The sequence below is a fragment of the Candoia aspera genome, chromosome 1 (genome assembly GCF_035149785.1).
Source record: "Candoia aspera isolate rCanAsp1 chromosome 1, rCanAsp1.hap2, whole genome shotgun sequence".
NCBI classification, from domain to species: Eukaryota; Metazoa; Chordata; class Lepidosauria; order Squamata; family Boidae; genus Candoia; species Candoia aspera.
The window spans coordinates 37,152,167-37,171,967 of NC_086153.1; the positions used below are offsets into that span (position 1 = coordinate 37,152,167).

Consider the following 19,801-nt stretch of genomic DNA (forward strand, 5'->3'; position numbering starts at 1 on the left):
ACAATATAGCCTCAAATTACAACTGTTATGTCTTTGGTTATACCTGTTTCAACCTTTCTGTATGCATTCCTGGACTTTTTAAGGGCAAAACTGTCTATATGAAGTAGACCACGCAGAGAAGCCCTACATCAGCTCTTGCCTACCTTTGCAGCAATTCCATGGGGCCACTCCAAAAAAAAAAAGTGTCTTTACATATCAAATTTATTCTCAGTAATTTCTAGCACCATAAGGCTCAGCCTATGGGCATGCCAGCTATTTATCTTTGTAATTGTCAATGGTACTGGCCATCCTCAAAAAGACAGGCTTTTTATGTATGTATGTATGTATGTATTTATTTAAATTTATATCACCACCCATCTCCCCCAACAGGGGACTCTGGGCGGTTTACAATAAAATAATGATAAAAACGTGTCAACCTGAGTTACAGCCTAAAAATATAATAGAATAATAAATATTCACTACCAGCAAAAAACTTTGCTTCATAACTGACATAACAGAATTAATATGCTTCCTGCAAATAAAGCTAAGATTGCCACTATGACTGTCCTAACAGTCAGGAATCACGCTGAGACAAGGAATAGGTCTCTAGTGTTTATCACTGCTACATAAGACAGAATCCTAACAAACTGAAGAAGCGTGGGAAAACCCAGACAGATAAACCCCAAAAGTTAAGGCGGGTCTGACCTCTGTCTCTTTGAATGGCTGCTTAATTCCTCAGTACTACGCATGCGTTTTCCCCCCTGGATAGAGGCCCCCTCCTGCTTGCCATCAGTACTCATGACAATGACTATGTGCCAGAAACAACTGGAGTAACCCCATTGCATTCTTATAATTTACAGGTGAAGGGAATCTATGCTGAATCAATCTTTTATGTTAATTACCATTCTTAAAACACACACACACACCCTAAATTAGGAAATGCAAATATATTTAGTTTTAAAATGGTCCCTGATTTTAAAACATCTGAAGCCAGCTTACATAGTACAATTGGTTACTGTACTCTACTTAAGTATATTAAAATGCAGTATTGGAAGGATAACACAGCTTATTCCTTGCTAAAACAGCTGAGAGGCTCCTTAGGTTATTTTTGATCCACCAATTCAGAGGAGTGAACCATCATCAATAAATACGTATTCTTTAAATGGATTCATTTCTCAAAATCCTTTGTGATTGAAAAATTGAAATGGCTATGTTTAGAAGGCAAATGTGAATATGATTCTGACAGAGCCTTTATATAAAATTTTGTGTTGTTTTTTTAGTCCAAGGAAAATGTATTTGTCATTTTACTAGTAATATTTTTAAAAAGTAAATATCTGTTTTAAATAAAAAATTAAACATTTTAAATGTTCATTTCTTTATTTATTTACTCATTTTTATAGGTCATTTGCAGGTACTTGCTTTCCTGTAATGAAAAATTCCTATAGTTCAATAGTGCCAGCAAGAGCAGCTGCATCTGTTAAGTTGGGCCTCAGCTGGAGAGAATGTATTAACACAGACCTTGTGTTTTAATTTTTGAATATGCACTTAGAAATTAAGCTTTTACATAAAATATATTCACTTGGAATTCATTGTCTCTATACGCAAGATCATTAAGGATGACTCAGAAATTTTCTGGTTAGGCCACTGATACAAGAAACGGATGGTGTCATTACTGTTGGATTAGTCTCCACAAAGAGACTATTTTTCACTAATCTCAGCAGAAACTGAACAATACTGGAAGAACATATGGGAGAAAGAGTAGACACATAACACCAGTGCAAAGTGGCTGCAGGACCTGAGAGCAGATCACAGAAATCTCCCAGAACAGGAACCAGTCACCATCACAGCAGCAGACATCCAATAGTGGGTTAAGAACATGAAGAGCTGGACAGCACCTGGCCCAGACATGATCCCCACCTACTGGCTAAAGAAACTAACAGCAGTGCATGAATGCCTAGCAACACAGATGAATCAGCTGCTAGCAGAAGCTCCCACCCAGACTGGCTAACACAGGGTAGGACAGTGCTGATCATGAAAGACCCCAACAAGGGAACAACACCACCCAACCGTCGGCCAGTAATCTGCCTCCCCACAAAATGGAAAGTCCTATCAGGCATCATAGCCGCCAAGCTGCAGGACCATATGGGCCAGTACATGAGCACAGCTCAGAAGGGCATTGGGAACACCAGAGGCTCCAAACACCAGTTGCTCATAGATAGAAGAGTCGCCTGAGACTCAAGGTCTAAACAGACTAATCTGAGCACAGCCTGGATTGACTACAGGAAAGCCTATGACTCAACGCCACATACATGGACCTGTGAATGCTTGGCACTATACAAAGTTAACAGGACACTCAGGACCTTCCTCAAGAACTCAAGGGGACTGTGGAAGACAATACTGGAAGTCAACTCAAGGCAGCTCGCACAAGTGGCCACCAAGTGTGGCATATACCAAGGTGATGCACTGTCCCTGCTGCTGTTCTGCATGGGCTTGAACCCCCTCAGCCAGATAATCACAAGGACTGGATATGGATACAAGGGCGGCACTACCATCAGCCGCCACCTCTACATGGATGACATCAAGCTGTATGCTAAGAGTGAACATGAAATTGACTCAATGATCCACCTGACACAGATCTACAGTGAGGACACTGGGATGTCATTCAGACTGGAGAAGTGTGGCTGGATGGTAGTAAAGAGAGGAAAGGTAGTTAAGACTGATGGGGTGGAATTACCAGCAGGCCACATAGCAGACATACAGACCACCTACAAGTACCTTAGTATCCCACACACACACACGGCAACCGTGATGAGGAGGCAAGGAAGACAGCAACATCCAAGTACCACCAAAGGATAAGCCAGGTCCTAAAGAGCCAGCTCAATGGGAAGAACAAGATCCACGCCATCAACATGTATGCCTTGCCAGTCATCAGATACCCTGCCGGTATAGTGAGCTGGCCAAAGGATGACATGGAGGCTGCTGATGTGAAGACCCGGAAGCTCCTCACAATGTACGGAGGCTTCCACCCCAAGTCCAACATCCAGAGACTGTACACCAGCCAGGAGGAGGGCGGGTGGGATCTGCTGAGTGTCAAAGCCACTGCCCAGAGCATCCAGGAGTACATCAGTAAGATGGCACCTAAAGATGAGCTGTTGAGAGAATGCCTGAGGCAGCAGCAGACATGGAAGGAAGATCAAGTAGAGGAAGCGCCATGGCAAGACGAGACTCTGCACAGGATGTACCATCAACAGCTGAGGTGGCTGACATTGGGAAATCCTACCAGTGGCTGGACTGAAAGACTGATCATAGCAGCACAAGAACAGGCACTAAGCCCCAGATCTACAGAAGCAGGGGTCTACCACACTAGGCAGGACCCAAGGTGCAGACTGTGCAGAGAGGCCTCAGAGACAATCTAAAACATAGTGGCAGGGTGTAAGATTCAGGCAGGAATAGAATACACTGAACAGCACAACCAAGTACAGGAACATCTGTACAATGTATGGGCTAGACCCTCCCAAGTCCAGATGGGAGATTCCACAGAAGATTGTGGAGAATGACAGAGCTAAGATCCTGTGGGACTTCCAGATCCAGACAGGCAGGCAGGTACTGGCCAATCAACCAGACATTGTGGTAGTAAACAAGGACCAGAAGACAGCGGTGGTGATAGATGTAGTGGTGCCAAGTGACAGCAACATCAGGAAGGAGTATGAGAAGCTGAAGAAGTACCAGGGCCTGAGGGAGGAACTAGAGAAGATGTGGGAAGTGAAGGCCAAGGTGGTCCCAGTGGTGGTAGGGGCACTTGGGGCTGTGACTCCCAAGCTGGGAGAGTGGCTCCAACAGATCCCAGGAACAACATCAGAGCTCTCTGTCCAGAAGAGTGCAGTGCTAGGAACAGCTAAGATACTGTGCAAATTTAGGTGCCCCAAGATCGGCACATGTAACACCTTTGCTGCAAGAGCTGCACTGGGTACCAGTTTGCTTCCGGGTCCAATTCAAGGTGTTGGTTATGACCTTTAAAGCCCCACATGGCATAGGTCCAGGTTACCTGAGGGACCGTCTCATCCCCATCACATTGACTTGTCCCACCCGGTCACGCAGAGAGAGCACGTTATGGACCCCGTCAATAAGAGAATGCCATTTGGCAGGGTCCAGGAAGTGGGCCTTCTCTGCAGTGGCTTCTGCCCTTTGGAACATTCTTCCCCCAGAAGTGAGGCAAGCCCCCTCTCTCCTGACCTTCCAGAAAAAGTTAAAGACCTGGCTCTGCCATCTCACTTGGGGCGGGAAGGGGAGTATTCTTGGGGATAGCTGGCGCCTTAAAGTGGTCCTCATATATACATGAATTGAATTAGAACTTTTATCTGCCATCTGGATTCTATTCTATGTTTATATTTTGTATATATATTTTTATGTATTTAGGTTTTATTATATTTTAATTTTTTAGCTTTATTGTAAACCGCCCAGAGTCCCTCTCTCAGGGGGAGATGGGTGGTGGCGAAGCTTGATAAACAAACAAACAAATAAACATTTTTTTTTCTTTTTGCTTCTATCTTCCTTCCCCAATACAAATAAATGTACCTTTTATTGGTAGATAAATAGTGGATTTGTTTAAAAAATGATCTATCTCCCCAATGTTTTCAGTGTGCAAAACTGCATGGTTGCAAAATTAATCCTTTTAGGTTCAGGTGGTTTTTCGAAGTTTTGTATTTTCTGAGACTTCCAACACAGTTCAAGGAAGAATACTAAAAACACTGCAAAGCTCAGATTGCTGAAGTGGAATTCATTACGATTTTCAGGCAAGAATCTGCTTATAGTGCAGTCTACTAATAATTTATATAAAAAGTTCTGTTTGTTGGGAGTCTTTATCACTCCCAGATCCATAACACAAGCTACTTAAGACTATGGAAAGCAATCACCAATGCTCAAATAACACTCAGCAATAGACTGGCATCCAGGAAAATTGTTTCAGAAGTTGTAGAATATCTTCCCTAAGGCCAGTTTTATCCTGCACAATGATTCCCATGAAAGCAGAATATAGTACAATAACATTGACTGACTGCGTTTCTGTTCCATTGCCATCAAAATGACTCTTGGTGTACAACACACCAAACATGATCCTTGCCTAACCTTGCAAAATGGTGACATTTAAGTGCCAGGAAGTGATGCAAGACTGGTATCAACTGCAGTGCTATCCCACCATTAATCTCTATTTCCATCAGGGCTGGGTAACCATATGCCTCTTTCACCTCAAGAATCTAAATTTAGCCCAATGTTTTCAGCTACAGATCCTAATATAATTCTTTAGGATCTTGTGCTATGGCAGCTATGAAATTCTGATTGTCAAGTTCATCAATGCTCAGTTACCCCGAGTCCATCTGATTTGAAACACAAGATGTTAAGTGTTTTTTAAATACTTGCCTGATGTTACCTTCTTCCAGATCCTTCAAGTTACCTTCTTGTACTTGCATATGAATGCATTTGTCTTGCCAAGGCTAACTTCAAAGGATTCTATGAACACCAGAGAGCCAAGATCTGTCTTTTCATAACTGAGGTGTTCTTTCCTTGCATCTTGAGTTGAGGGGGAAACAGTCCCAAAGCTAATACTTTCTTTTTTGGTATCTGGCTCAACTGATATTAAATTACTTTGTCTGCAATCAGTAGAAGATTCTGCAAAGACGTGCTTCTCAGTCTGAGGACCATGGGCACTACTGTTAGAAATACATTTATACAGTTCTTGATTAAGTAATAGTATAACAGTCCCTCCAAAACAAAGCACCCTGAAAAACAACAAAGAGTAGTTAACTAAGATAATCTTGCTTAATTTCAATAATATTTATCATTCTTATAAGAAACTTTCAGCGTAACTAGCAGTTTGCAATCTGTCTCTACTTTCATCTCTACTTTTCTATATGATAAGAGAAAGCCTCTCAGTGAACTCCTTGGTAAATGGGTTTTTAATATTCATACTATTCATAAAAATTCCAGCTTTTTTCCATGTAGGCCAGCATTTCATTATGCTTAATTACTGTATTATTATCCAGCTGATATAAATGTCAGTAACCAAGGGTCTCTTTGACTGCCGACTGCAACCCCAATACAAGAACCCCCTAATTTTTGATGGATCTGGCATTGCAAAAGTTGATATTTGCATTACAAGTAGTCCTTGCTTACTGACCACTTATTCAGCAACTGTCTGAAGTTACAACAGTGCTGAAAAAACAACTTTATGGCCAATTTATGACCATTTACCACCTTTGCAGCATCCCTTAGTCATGTGATCACCATAACAGTCAGTACACATTACCCTGTGCCTGACCTGTGCCTCCCCCCCACCCCCAGAGCAGAGATTGGAGAGGAAGGAATTGGAGAGGAAGCTGTTTGCTGTTCTACACACTGAAAACAATGCAATCGCACCGGCAGCCCAGGGCTGGGAGCTGTGGGTGCATTACCTAAACAGTTTACAGTACTCTCTTGAAATCTCTTCCTCTCCAATCTCTTTGTTCTGCGGAAGGTGGGAGAAGAAAAAGCAAGCTATTTCTGTAGCGAGTAATCTCTCTTTTGCCTGACCCTTCCCCCTCCCCTTGCACAGCGGAGAGATTGGAGAGGAAGAGATTTCAAGAAAGCACTGTAAACTGTTGGTGCAGCGTGCCCGTGGCTCCCAGCCCTGGGCTGACGGAATGATATTGCTCTCAATACGTACAAGACAGTAAGCAGGCACTTAAGCGTTCCAAAGGGCAAGGGGAGTGGTTAGGAGGCAAACAAAAGCCAAAGGTGTGAAACTGAGTAGTCTTGTCTCTTTCCAGCTGGAAAGCAGTCCAGGTCATGTGATTTCCTACTTAGCGGCCACTTTGCTTAGTGGTGGAGTTGCCGGTCTGAATTAGGGTCATTAAGTGAGGACTACTGTAGACCGAGAGAAATAAATCCAACGTATTCCCCAATAGGATTGATGGTTAAGTACTCTTCTTATGGACTGTTTAATCCTCATTACAGATACGAATTTTGTGCTGCTTAGTTTGTTAGAATTGAAGTAGCTTATAAGCCTGATCAATACATACATTTTTAAAATTATAAATTCTATCCAAAGTGCTTTAATAATAGTTTTTGATTTTGAGAACAACAAAATGGCATAGAAGTTTACAGTGAATATGTTGCTAACATTCAGAGTGCCCTGTTGATAACAGCTATATGAACTTGTGTGAAGGGAATAAATTAGGATATTCATTTAGATAAAATACAGTATTTTTTGTAGTGCAGAAATTCAATTGCAATCCCAGGTACAGTTTACAATGAAAGAATCACCCATCTGGAATCTGTTCTAAACACAGCAATACTCTTAGGAATGTATAATCATGACAGTGTCCTGTTCTCAGGGAGCTCAAGACTGTAGTCCAAGCTCCTGGGGAAAGTAACAAACATATTTTTAAAACATCTTTTCCCCATCTCAGCTGAATTAGCTTTGTCAGGAACACTTTTTTCGCTCTAGGATATATTTCTCAGTACGTATCCTATGACCTTGCATTCATTGCCAGCATCCCTGGAGTACTGTATACTATTTGATCAGATCTAGCCCTTCTGAGCTTTTTAGCAACCACCAGCAACATATTTTTCCATCCCTATTTGAAACTATTATTTTTATTAGGACATAGTTAATATAATTACAATAAAGTAAAATTGTTTTTATCTGGTCTTCAGCATACTATATGATTCGTATTTGCCTGAATATCATTAATCAGATCTCCCTCTAATATTAATTCTTGAATTCCAGGTAATTTGACTCATGTACCTTTCAAGTTCTTGAAAAACTCTGGGAAGGAACTTCATGTCTTCTGTTATTTTGAACTTCTTCCCAAATGGAATGTCTGTCAAAATGACATCAATGCTTTCTGAGGGGAAAGGCAATCCTAAAGAAATAAAGCACTCTTAAAAACACTTGAATTAAGACAGAATTGTAACTTAACAGATCCCCCTGGGAATTACATTCTTATTCATTACTCTCCTCTGAATTCAGAAGGAACTAAAATATTCCAATCAGGAAGAAACAGCCCATTCCAAAATACTACAAATATGTACTGTCAGCTATTAGGAGAATTGCAATAATATGGCAGGAATGTAAAACAACGAATCTAGACAAAAGATATTACGCTAGAAGAAACAAGGTTGGTGAAGGGAGGTATAGATAAGCTTTAAGTAAAATACAGTAATAACAGCAAAATAGGAATCCCTGGTTCATATGAGGCCCAATTTGGCCATGTATTGTAGCCCATTCCAGATGCTTCCTTCCAAGACCACATCAGCAGGGTTTGATCAAGGGCCAAGTGGGCTGCACCAGAGAACTTAGCCTTTAGCTCATGATCCGGCTTACTGTATATATTGCGCAGGCTGATGAATATAGAAGTTAAAGGAACTATATAAATAAAGTATCTTCATATAATATTTTCTTGAAGGTACCGACTGAGACCAAGTTCAGGAAAATCCATATCCAGAAAAGCAGATTGATAATTATTAAAATTATATTACCCCCTAAAAATCTGTACCTAGTCTGGGTACCATTAGTATTTTTAATGTAAAAAGAAAACATGGAAAATTTACACAATTCTATTTCCTTTCAATGGGTCCTTCAAAAGCCCCAAAGTTAAGTTTGCTGGCCCACACATGGAGTTTTATTAAGAAGGGATTTTACATTAAGGAATATTGTCCTGGATTCTAATTGGACTTCTATTAATTGAAGGGCAACTCCCACTTATAGATGGGGCAGGAACAGTATCCTGCATGGGACTCAATTTTTGCCAGTTCCTCCTTGCATACAGCCTCACAGGGTCCCCCAACTTTCTATAGGGCTACAGTGGGAATCTACAAATATAGTATTTCCCCATTTTGCTGCTGGAAGTATCTCACGGGAAGAACAATCAGTACTGTCAAGAATTCCAAGAACAGAGTAAGAGGAAACATTCCTGGAACCAAACTATCTTCTTTTCAAATTAACATCTTCACAATTAGCATTAATAACAGCTGGGCAAAATGAAGACACATAACAATTCATAAAGTGAATTTGGGCAACACTTCACCTCCCATGCACTGTATACTATTCCAGTGTTGCCTCTAGTCAAAGAGATGTTGTTAACAAGGCAAAAACAGGATGTGCTCATATCTTGATCACCATTTATCCATTTCAAACCCTCTTTAATTATCTGAAAGAACACTAATACCAGTCTCCAACCTTAATTCCAAAGACTTATATTAAATCAAGTCTGTAAACTGCACAGAACCATTCTGGGAAAAAGAGAGTTTATTACTTAAATTAGTTCTATAAAGAAAACGTTTGCAAGCCAATAAAAAACAAAGCAATAAATGTATCAAATGTCTTTTGATTTACACAAGGTATGATATTTACCTGTCACAGAAGATTTAAATAACTCAATTTTATCTATCAGGCTTGCACCTCTAATATTTGAGTAAGCCCCTTGTAACTGTGAATCACTTATATCAGACCCGAAATAATACACATTCTGTAGAGGAAACAAACATTTACATTAGGGACAAATTTTAGATATTATTAAAATAGCCAGTCAGTGACAGAAAAAGTGAGTTGGGAGAAAATACTATGAATCAAATTCACATAATCTCCAAGGAGAGAGAATTTTGTCACACAGGCTGCATGAAAGAAAGGCTCTTAGCAAATGAGTGATAACAAACTTGACAGAAAGCTTCTTACATTTGTTTGCTTGTCATTTGGTGGTATAATATCAATAAAACCAGGATAGGAAGGACCATAAATTGGAAGGTGTCAAAGTCATTAATTCACTGTATTTCTGAGAAAGATCTCAGAATCTGGGAGAATGATTTTACCCATATTAATCTAGCTCAAAATGATTATATACTGATAAAAAAGTTTGACACAAATATTTTACACTTGGGAAAGAAAATAATGTTAACTCAAGTTATCTATCCATGTCTATCTGTGGATTTTTAGATATTTAGATTGGTAAAAATATAAAAGGGAACTTAAATATAAACTATTCCAATTATCCTGAAAGAAAAGCTTATCCTTTCTGTCCCAGATATATCTAGTAAGCAATTTTTGTAACCCACATGCAGAAATCTGTTAACTTATCACTATAATCTTTTGATGTCCTTTCAGACTGTTTAAATTTGTAATAAGCTTGTGTTTGAACAAAAAACAGAAAACACTCTTTGCCTCAAAGAATAAAGATAAATCTCATATATCTAAGACCTCAGGAGATGTAAGTTCCAAGAAAGTTTGATACTCTACTTCAAAAAAACTCTAAATTTGTCTGCTGGTAACTGGTAAGCTAATGATTAAGATAACCTGGAATCTCTTTAGGAGATTTATGAACACAGAGCAATAGCTGATAGAATATTTGTTTTTCTATAACACAATTAGTTATATAAATACGAACTACTGGGGTATTTTGTACCTGAGTGAATGTTAAGCTAAATCCCATAACATTTCTAAGAACCATTTAAGAGATTGCTTTTAATTGTGAAGACAATTTTGAACAGATACATGGCCACTAAGACTTGCAATGCAATGTGACAAAACATGGTATTTCAATAGAACAGAACTTACAGGCCATTCAGTTGCAGCTTCCAAAAGGATTGTACCTAGACCACACATAGGATCCAATACAAATGCCCCAGCCTGAAAAGAGAGGGAGAAACCAACTTAACACCATCTGTAAGTCACAGGTAATTGTTCCTTGGTTTGAAAGAGTCTATGTAATGATTGCCTATTCTAGAACACCATCAGACTCATGAGCAGGAATTCAAAGATATCTGATTTATTAAATAATAGTATGCAGGATCACAAAGAAAGCTGAGAATGAAACAAGCTTGCCAAATGCAAACTAAAAACCCTCGGTACAAATGAGATCCCTCCCCCCGTAGAATCTTCCCAAGCTCACAATCCCAGGTGCTCCTAACGGCTTCTGATGGTCCGCGGGAAAAGTCCTTGAGCAGAGCACAGAACCCAAACACATTCCATTGAAATGAACATAGATACAGAGCTTGGCACAAGGTTTCGCAGCAGCTCCCTCCCAAACAGAAACGCGCGTCAGCACCATGGCATGTGAAATGTTACGATGTACAGTGCACATGGAAACAGTGAACATGACAGTCTACAGTATATACTATAAATAAAGCAAGCAAAAGTTTTATTTTATAAAGTTAGGAATTTGACAATATATTTGATAGTTAATACTTCTCTCCATCTATATAGCACATCTGAACATTTATCTTCCTTTTCATACATCTCAATAATCCTTACAGCAACTCCATAGTAATGATTATCCCTGTATACACCATGGAGATTAAAACCAAGAGGCAATGGCTCTTTTAAGACAACTTAATTTGATCTGAACTGCTAATGCATTTTTTACATACTGCTCAGAGTCCCTGTCTGGGGGGAGATGGGCGGTAGCACAAATTTGAAAAATAAATAAATAAATAAATATGGAGAAATTAAATCCCACTGAATTGAAGAAAATTGTTATAAGGATTATAGCCTTACATATTATTGCAAACTATGTAGCTCTCACCTATTTTAAATGCTTCAAATGCTCATGTAAACTTCCCATATAGTTGCTTAGTAACCAAAACAGCTATTTTGCTCATTACCTTGATTTCGGCGAGCGATGTCATAGCCCAAGCAATAGTAGATCGCAACCCAGCAGTTTTAATATACACTCGACTTGCCAAGGGAAGTCTGCAAATAATAAACATAATTAGTTAAATTAAAATAACAGCATTCAATACATGCATAGAATTCTAACAAGATGTGTCAGTAATGACATGCTTCTCTTCGGGCTTGTTTCCTTTCCTTCACACCCTCTCCCAGCATACCACATTCTATGTCTCTAATTTCCTTAGCACTATGTGGATAATGAGCACACTCAATCTTTATTTGGAGTGTTTTGGACAGTCCTTTAGAGGGGGGCTTCTTTTTAAAATTATTTCTGCAAATTCTGACATTCTCCCAAGACTGCTTTTGCCTCTATTTTGGCTCCACAAGCAATTTTACTCACAGCCTGAACTCTAGAAATATGTAGGAATTGCCTCAGATTCCAAATAGTTAGAATTTGATTGACCAAGATAGTTACTATACATACACATGGGGGAAAACCCTTATAAACAAATGGAAAAAACAGACAGGTAAACAATAGCCACTGGTCACATACAAGCCTTCCAAGACACTCTGAAGCTGGGCTTTTTTATTCTATTTCAATAAAAAAATTCAACTTGAGGAAAGTAAATTGAATTTGGCCATAATTTTCTCATTAAAGCCCACAAGGACCTCATTTTGATATGCTAAATAATTTTAAAATTATCATTTTGATAATACTAAATAAAAATAGCAAGCATTCACAACAACTGCTTTTATATTACTATGTTCACATGTTCACAATTCTCCACACCTCTACCATACTATACATATGGTATCTATATGTTTAAATGTCAATGAATAAAACATATACCTTAGGGAGCTATAAATGTACAAATGTTCAAGTGTCATGTTCCAAGTTATTCATACTTTTATGTGACATAGAATGCCACAGTTTTACCATTTTTAAACATTTTAATTATTGCAATTAAATATTTCTCATCAATTTATTGCAAGGCCTCAGTCGACAATATAAGGAACAAGTAATTCCAGTCCATTTTTAGGAGGAGCATGTTTTCTATTAGAACAGTCTATATTTATAGAGAAGTGGGGAGTAATGAGTTATAATGCCATCTACCTGAAAAGAGGGATCCCAATCACAGAATAATCATCATTTAGATGCACAAAGATCTGAAAAGGAATGAAAATTTACAATAAAGAATCACTTGCAACTGGAAAAAGTACTAGGATACCTCAGTGACCTTTGCAAGGATGTATTTATTTATTCTAGAAAGCAATCTCATCCTTAAATGAATATAGGTATTATATCTATACCGAATATGTATGTCTTAAGTACAGGGATACTGTACAAGTCATAATACAAATTTGACATCACAACTTCTGCTTTTCCATCAGTGCAAACACAAGTGGTACAGAGATCTAAGGAAAAGAATGTACAAAACCCCAACTCAATACTGGATGCCCATTTTGTCTGAAGAGTGGTAAGCGACAGAAACTTTCTACTAGTGATAACTACAAGCTACATCTTGCTGCCCTTGCAGCACACCCTCCACCAGAATATTCATTCAGGAGAGTGAAAGTAAGTTCAGTGAATTAGATTGTAGATCCAATAGGAAACGTAAAAGCTTTGTCCAGATTTTATCTCTAAGGTTTGCCACTTTCCAAATTCTACTTTTATCCCTTACTACAATGTTCTATTTAGTTTTACTTTGTCTCTTTTATCTCTATTTTTAGATTTATGTAATTTTTTTCAGATTTCACTCATGATTACCTTCAAAGGTTTTCCTATCTAGTAAGTTTAAATTTCTTCTAACATCTTCATAGATTTGCACTCTTATTTTTGTTGCTCTTTCTCCAATTTTCCTGTTTAATATTAAAATTTGCTGAAGTGTCCACACCTTATGCTTTTTCTCAATGATGTATTTTCTCTACTCCCTTACCTGTTTTTATGTTTAGGACTCCTCCCCCTTCTGATTTTTGTCTTGCCTCTTCCTTATACGGCTTTAAAGAAATATTGAATAATCCTTTCTTTTCTTTTCGTCAGAAAAATGTAAATTTTAAAGAAATTCCTTGTGGGGGGAGATGGACGGTGATAAAAATTGGATAGACAAATAAATAAAAAAAAAGCTGGATGGCCATCTTCTATGAACACAGGGCAGCATATCTTCTCAATCACTTGAACTAGATGATGTTTATGTTGTTCAAAATGAAACAAAACAATACCCCAGACTCTTAAGCCACCTGGAACTCTACAGATAGGATATTGGTTGTTTTCACAAGAACCTGTAGACTCGAAGTATGAGGAAGCTCAATTCTACAACTGTAACACAAGATTTCATTTTATTTTTATTAGCAAGAATCCACATAAAAATCTCTTCCAGTATATTTCAGGGACTATTTGATATCTGAAGAAGGCAAAGCCCAAAGCTTCTAACAATTCAATTTAAGTTGGATCATTACCTCTAAATCAGGATTTCTGAGATCTGCTTTCCATCCAAAATTCTTCATAAGAGCTATTCCAATTATTTTTCCCAACTCCTGAAAAAGCAATCACAAATCAGCTGTGAGAATTATTTGGGTAGGTGGCATACTATGTGAATCCTTATACTTGAAAAAGCAGAGAAAATAGTTATGCTGAATATTACAGAAGCCACAAAACATATTTTACAACCCCACCTTATGCATGTTTACTGAAGCCATCCAAGTTCAATTAAGTTTATTTCAAAGTCTATACTGTTTTGAAACAGTTTTTTTAAGAAGTTCTAAGAACAGAACTGCTCTTTGCTGATCTCTGCTACATCCAGCAAGAGAGTTCTGTTTTACAATATATATATTGTTGGTAAGAAAACGTAAGCTTTCAAAATGACAGTACTGAAATTTAACTTGGGTATCTATTTAATTTGTCCTCCATCTCCTTTTGGAAATTAAGAGGAATTCCAAAACATGGCATAGAAGTCAGTAAAAACTGCTTTCCTTTTAAGGATATTCAGAACACAAAATGTCCAAATCCCTTCCAGGCATCTTCAAGCAGTGCTATTTTTTCCACTAATGTTGCTGCCATTCACTAAATATAATTATGAATACAGTAAAGAAGAAATTAAATCTCCTTCTCTGACAGTTACAGAATAATCTGGACAGAAAGTACAACTATCAAGGATATTTATGACTGGTCCTCAAATTTATATCCGCTGCAGTGTCCCCATGGTCACATGATCATGATTCAGGTGCTTGGTAACTGGCGTGCGTTTACAATAGTTGCAGCATCCTGTGGTCATGTTTGTCATTTGCGTGTTTCACAGCTGGCTTCCGACAAGTAAAGTCAATGAGGAAACTAGCAGGAAATCAGAAGTCGTGGTGATGTGATGTCACACTTAACAGCTGTTATTCATTTAACAACTGCAGCCAGAACTGATGTCATAAGTTGGTGTGGTCCCATATGTTTTAATCTATGACCATGTTGCTTGGTGACATTGCCAGTCCCAATTGTGGTCAGCAAGTGAGGACTACATATATACGTATGCACTACAACTAAAGCAGTTACATACAATTTGGTTGCATTACAAAATAAAATATGTTTTTATCATCAACCTATTACACATACAACATATTACATAGATATTACACTTCAGTTTTCACTTAGTAGCTCCTGATTTTTCAAATGAGTAGTTTTTTACGTACCTGTGCAGTAAATAATTTTGCAAGTACTCCACTACAACGACATGATACTCTGAAACTAAAATAAGCGTTGCAAGCAATAGTGTTGTCTTGGATAATTTCAGGAGACTTTTCTAGAAAAAGTCTGCCCTGAGGCAAGAAAATGTCTTTACAAACATTTGGTGTATCACATTTTTGCTGGCCTTCTACTTGATTGTTAATAGTGACTGTCTCTAATATTATTTGAGTCTTTTGGTTTTCATTTTCAATATTTTTTTCCTCTTCCAACTTCTGTTTTTTGGAATCTGGGTATTCTTGACATAAGCTGAGTTGCTCTTCCTCCTGACCATAAAGACTTCTCCAGAGAGCAACTGTATCCAGCCAACACCTGGGATTCTCATTTACAAGTTTTTGAACATCCTGGATTATTCTTCCTGAAATAAAAGCACAATTTATTTTACTAACATTAATATTAAATCATGAGTCCATACTTTTTATCATATCACTTAACATCTAAAAACCGAAAGATTTTCTTTCAACTTCCATACTACATTTCCATATATTCAATCCTCTAGTTATGTAAAAGCCAACTTCTTCCTGTGCAGACTTGGTAAATTCACCAGCATGTCTAGAGCTTAACCTAAAACTGAAAAAAGCACAGGGATGCCTGTCTGCTTCCTAATTAAAATAAAAAAACTCCTGTGTAACAAAACTTTCAAGCAAATTTAAACTATAGTATAGTATAGAGTATTTTAATATTTTTATCTTTGTTGTAAACCGCCCAGAGTCCCCCCTTGGGGGAGATGGGCGGTGGCTAAATTTAATAAACGAACAAACTATAATCCAGAGCAAATTAAATGGGAGTAAGTCCGCACTGAATTAGAATTATCAATTCCAAAATACTAGTGGGTGCTTAAGTTGAAAGAAATTGGTGTTAATCTGTTCAGAAGAAAACAGAATGTCTTCATTCTGTTCTTTTCAAAACTTCAGATAACTGCTTTCAAAATCCTCAGAAAATATCTACAGTACCAAGATGTGGATTTTGTACTGGAGCTCACAAATCCAAAATAGTACTATATCTTCCTCCCAAGGAATCCCAAGCAAGATTTGAATTTCATAACCATCTACTTGGTAAATGAAGCCTAGACATGGTTATTTTGCCTGCAAAGCAATAAGCAAGCTTCATACCTGAAAAGCAATTTGGTAACAAAGCAGCCAACTGCATTCTTTTAACAAAGGGAGGAACATAACAGTAGACTGTTACCTTTATTCCCACAAAAGGAAAGCGGAGGACATTTCTTCAGCAGCAAAAATAATCTTTCAGCTGACTTTAGTTTCTTCAACATACTCAACTTAACATGGGTACTGAAGAAAACTTTTCCGGATACGTATTCTACCTTGAAAGAGAATGTACACCAATAATAAATGAGTTGATTTTTTAAAAATTATATCATCCTTATTAATGAATTAATACAAGCAGCTGACATTGCGTATAAAATGAAATGGGTACTTTGAAAAAAGGCAAACTGGTGTTTGTCTTTGCCTGATTCCATTTGTCTTCTGGAATGCTTTCCACAGGCAGCTGGTGATCAATGTCCCTTTAGTAGTGGTAGGGACAATATAACATGGGAGTGTCTGATGTTGTCTATTTAAAATTTAAGTAAAGGATAATGCACAGAGATCTACTTGACATAAATTAATAATTCTTTTTTAAATATTTGGCAGCAACTATTGATTTTATTAAGAGTAGCATTGTTATACTTGTATCACCAATGTTATAAGTATCTTTTCTTAAAGTGTTGTTCCTTGCCTTGAGAAGCTTCAATTTTGGAAAGGTAAATTGTATTTTAATATGGAATTTAATTAGGTTGCACATTCATTTCTCTGTGATGATGGGTGTTACTTGTAATGACCATGCTGAATTCTCTGACATTGTGTGCTGGCACAAAACAAAGCAACAGCCCTGCTATGAGATGAGGGTTCACATCATGGAATGTTCAAGAAGAAGAAATCCCTGCACTTTTTGAAATTCTGTATAAGATTCTCTATCGAGTAAAACTAATATTACACAATGGAGCTTAGTTCTGAATATAAATGCACAGAACTGCACATTCACAAAATGAGTAAGGAGGCTGTGAGTTCTAGTCCCGCCTTAGGCATGAAAGCCGGCTGGGTGACCTTGGGCCAGTCACTCTCTCTCAGCCCAACTCACCTCCCAGGGTTGTTGTTGTGGGGAAAATAGGAGGAAGAAAGAGTATTAGGTATGTCTGCCGCCTTGGTTATTTATAAAAATAATAAAGGCGGGATAGAAATTAAAGAAACAAACAAATAAATATAGTCAGGCTCACAGCAAATCACTGGATTTCCCAAAAACATGTTTTTATATGACCACTCACTACAGATTGGGTCCTTATTTTTCAAGCATCCTGTGTATGCCCCATAACATGGGAAATTAAAAGATGGTTTTTCCTATTTTATAAGAAAACACTGATTATTCTAATCTCCATTTAAGACTAAGACAACAAACCAAGAAGCAGTGATGATTTTACACTATGAAGATGATATGATCTCTTGGGTGCAGGCAAAAAAAGTTCAGCATTTATAATAATCACATAGATGTACACTGTTACATGGGCAAGAGAAGAATCCTCATCCCTGCAAGCAGCAATGGCTCCCACTGAAATATTCAAGAAGTTCCAATTTACCAGCACAGAGAACACTTTGTTTTGCTGTCATTTATTCCACTTGCCCTTTAAATAGCTACAATACACCCAGGTATTCCAGGCTGCCTATACAAAGGATTATCTAAGTTCCCTTCTGACACCTGCCATTTAATTAAAAGCTCAATAACTCATATTTTAGCACCCAGATTTTGATCATGTGGACCACTGACTCAAAGTTATTGTAAACACAAAGTGAATGTCACGTGCAATGAAGAATGGGACTTCTAAGGTCAGACTGGAGTGAGCCGTAGTAAGATGTAATGCAAGTCTACGGGAAGTGTAGATGAGTTCAAATGTAGTTGCGTCGAGTGAAGCGAATAAAGAATTACACTGCGAGACCAAAACTGCGCGGTGGGACTTTTGAATAAACATGGACACGGCAAAATGGGGGAACGGGTCTTCCGAAATAGCGACCATAATGACGAGCAACTGGTCCAATCTTCCCCCTCAATCTGAGATCGCTATCGCCCTTTTAAGTAATAAAGGCGGTTCTCCCCATCTAGTTGTTGCGGCGAGGAAACTGAGCTCTCACTACCGTTATTTTATCGAACGAGCCCGGCGCGACCGAAGAAGTGAGAAGCCGCTCACCTGAGTGGCGCCCAACCGAGCCTGCACCTCTTGAACTAGAAAGGGCTCCATCCCGCGTCCCGCCGTGCAAAAATATCGGGCGCGGCTGCAGCGGCAAGCCTCATTCGGCCTCTCCCGCTTCCCTCCGTCAGCCATTGCGGCCGTGTCGCGGGAACAGCCAGCGACGGAGCCCCGCTACGGCGACACTTCCTCCGCTTTCCTCGCAGGCTGCGGAGGGGACGCAACTGTGAAGTTTGCCGCCTGCAGGCGGAAGCGCTACTTCCCAGATCGCCTTGTCCTTTTGGCGCTGGGCCATCTTCGCTCTCCAGTGGAGGGCTGCAAACTGCATTTGGGTATCCTGAGAGGTTTAGCTTTGCTATCTCCCCGCTTTTACCGTGCGAAACCTAAACCTTTTTTATAATCAGTAAGCCCTACTCACTCCAATAGCGTGGCAGCCCCACCTTGAAGGCGAACTGCGGCCATTCCCGTGGCAAGTCTAGAAATTCGGGGGAGGAGGGAGATGAAGTGTGAGCTTAGGCTGGTCTTTTTAGCTTAACATGTAAGGGGAACATTTTGGAAAAATCATCCCACCTCCTGATAAGATCTGATAAGATTTTGCGACCTATGTTGTATCAAATGCATCCCAAGGAAATGGAAATGTATGCCCACCATTTCAGGATGAGGAAACAAAACTGCTTTACAGGAAGTGTTCTTCCGGGTTAATAACGACTACAATCCTTTTCAGCCTATTCCCAAAATAAACCTGCTGAAAGCAGCAAGACATATAGTTGAATTTAACTATTTTGGAGCTAAGAAAGCTTTGTTTTCCTTTTGCTCAATAAACCCAAATAGCATCGTCCTAAAGTTAAATACCATTAACCCAGCAAAACACATTAATTAAATGTACTGAAGCTGCAGGTTGCCTGCTATTGGATGCTGAAAATAAGAATGGACACTTGCCCCGATAAAGAATGCCCGGCTTCTAAGACAACATAAACACAAAACATACCTCAATGAAGGTGATGCTTTGAGACTTATGCCCTTTGTGCCTTACTGCATTTTACTTCAACAAATTAAGCAGTAAGCTTGTACCATGAAAAATACTATCTTTAGCTTGCTCTTTAGAAATGTTCAGAATTTAACACTTGCAAGGAAGCATTTTCTATATGCAGTGAATCACAGACTATGTATGTCCCTGCAGCATCCTATACAGTGTTGGATAACACAGAGTGCAGTTGGTCAG

General features: G+C 38.7%; 1 protein-coding gene across 2 annotated transcripts; it reads right to left on the bottom strand.

Annotated features, from left to right (window-relative positions):
* Positions 1–5,169: 5,169 nt before the first annotated feature.
* THUMPD2 (THUMP domain containing 2) lies at positions 5,170–18,788 on the bottom strand. 2 transcript variants are annotated; one of them, XM_063302055.1, is made up of 10 exons: positions 18,580–18,788; positions 16,533–16,665; positions 15,293–15,702; positions 14,075–14,152; positions 12,732–12,784; positions 11,611–11,698; positions 10,565–10,636; positions 9,368–9,482; positions 7,760–7,877; positions 5,170–5,753 (listed from the first exon to the last, which is right to left on the bottom strand). In XM_063302055.1, the coding sequence occupies exons 1-10, from the start codon at positions 18,712–18,714 to the stop codon at positions 5,420–5,422; spliced, it is 1,536 nt and encodes a 511-aa protein (XP_063158125.1). In that variant the 5' UTR covers positions 18,715–18,788; the 3' UTR covers positions 5,170–5,419. The 2 variants fall into 2 exon arrangements, with proteins under 2 accessions (XP_063158125.1, XP_063158131.1); XM_063302061.1 differs by having other exon boundaries at positions 16,533–16,661; positions 18,580–18,695.
* Between the last annotated feature and the right edge of the window lie 1,013 nt (positions 18,789–19,801).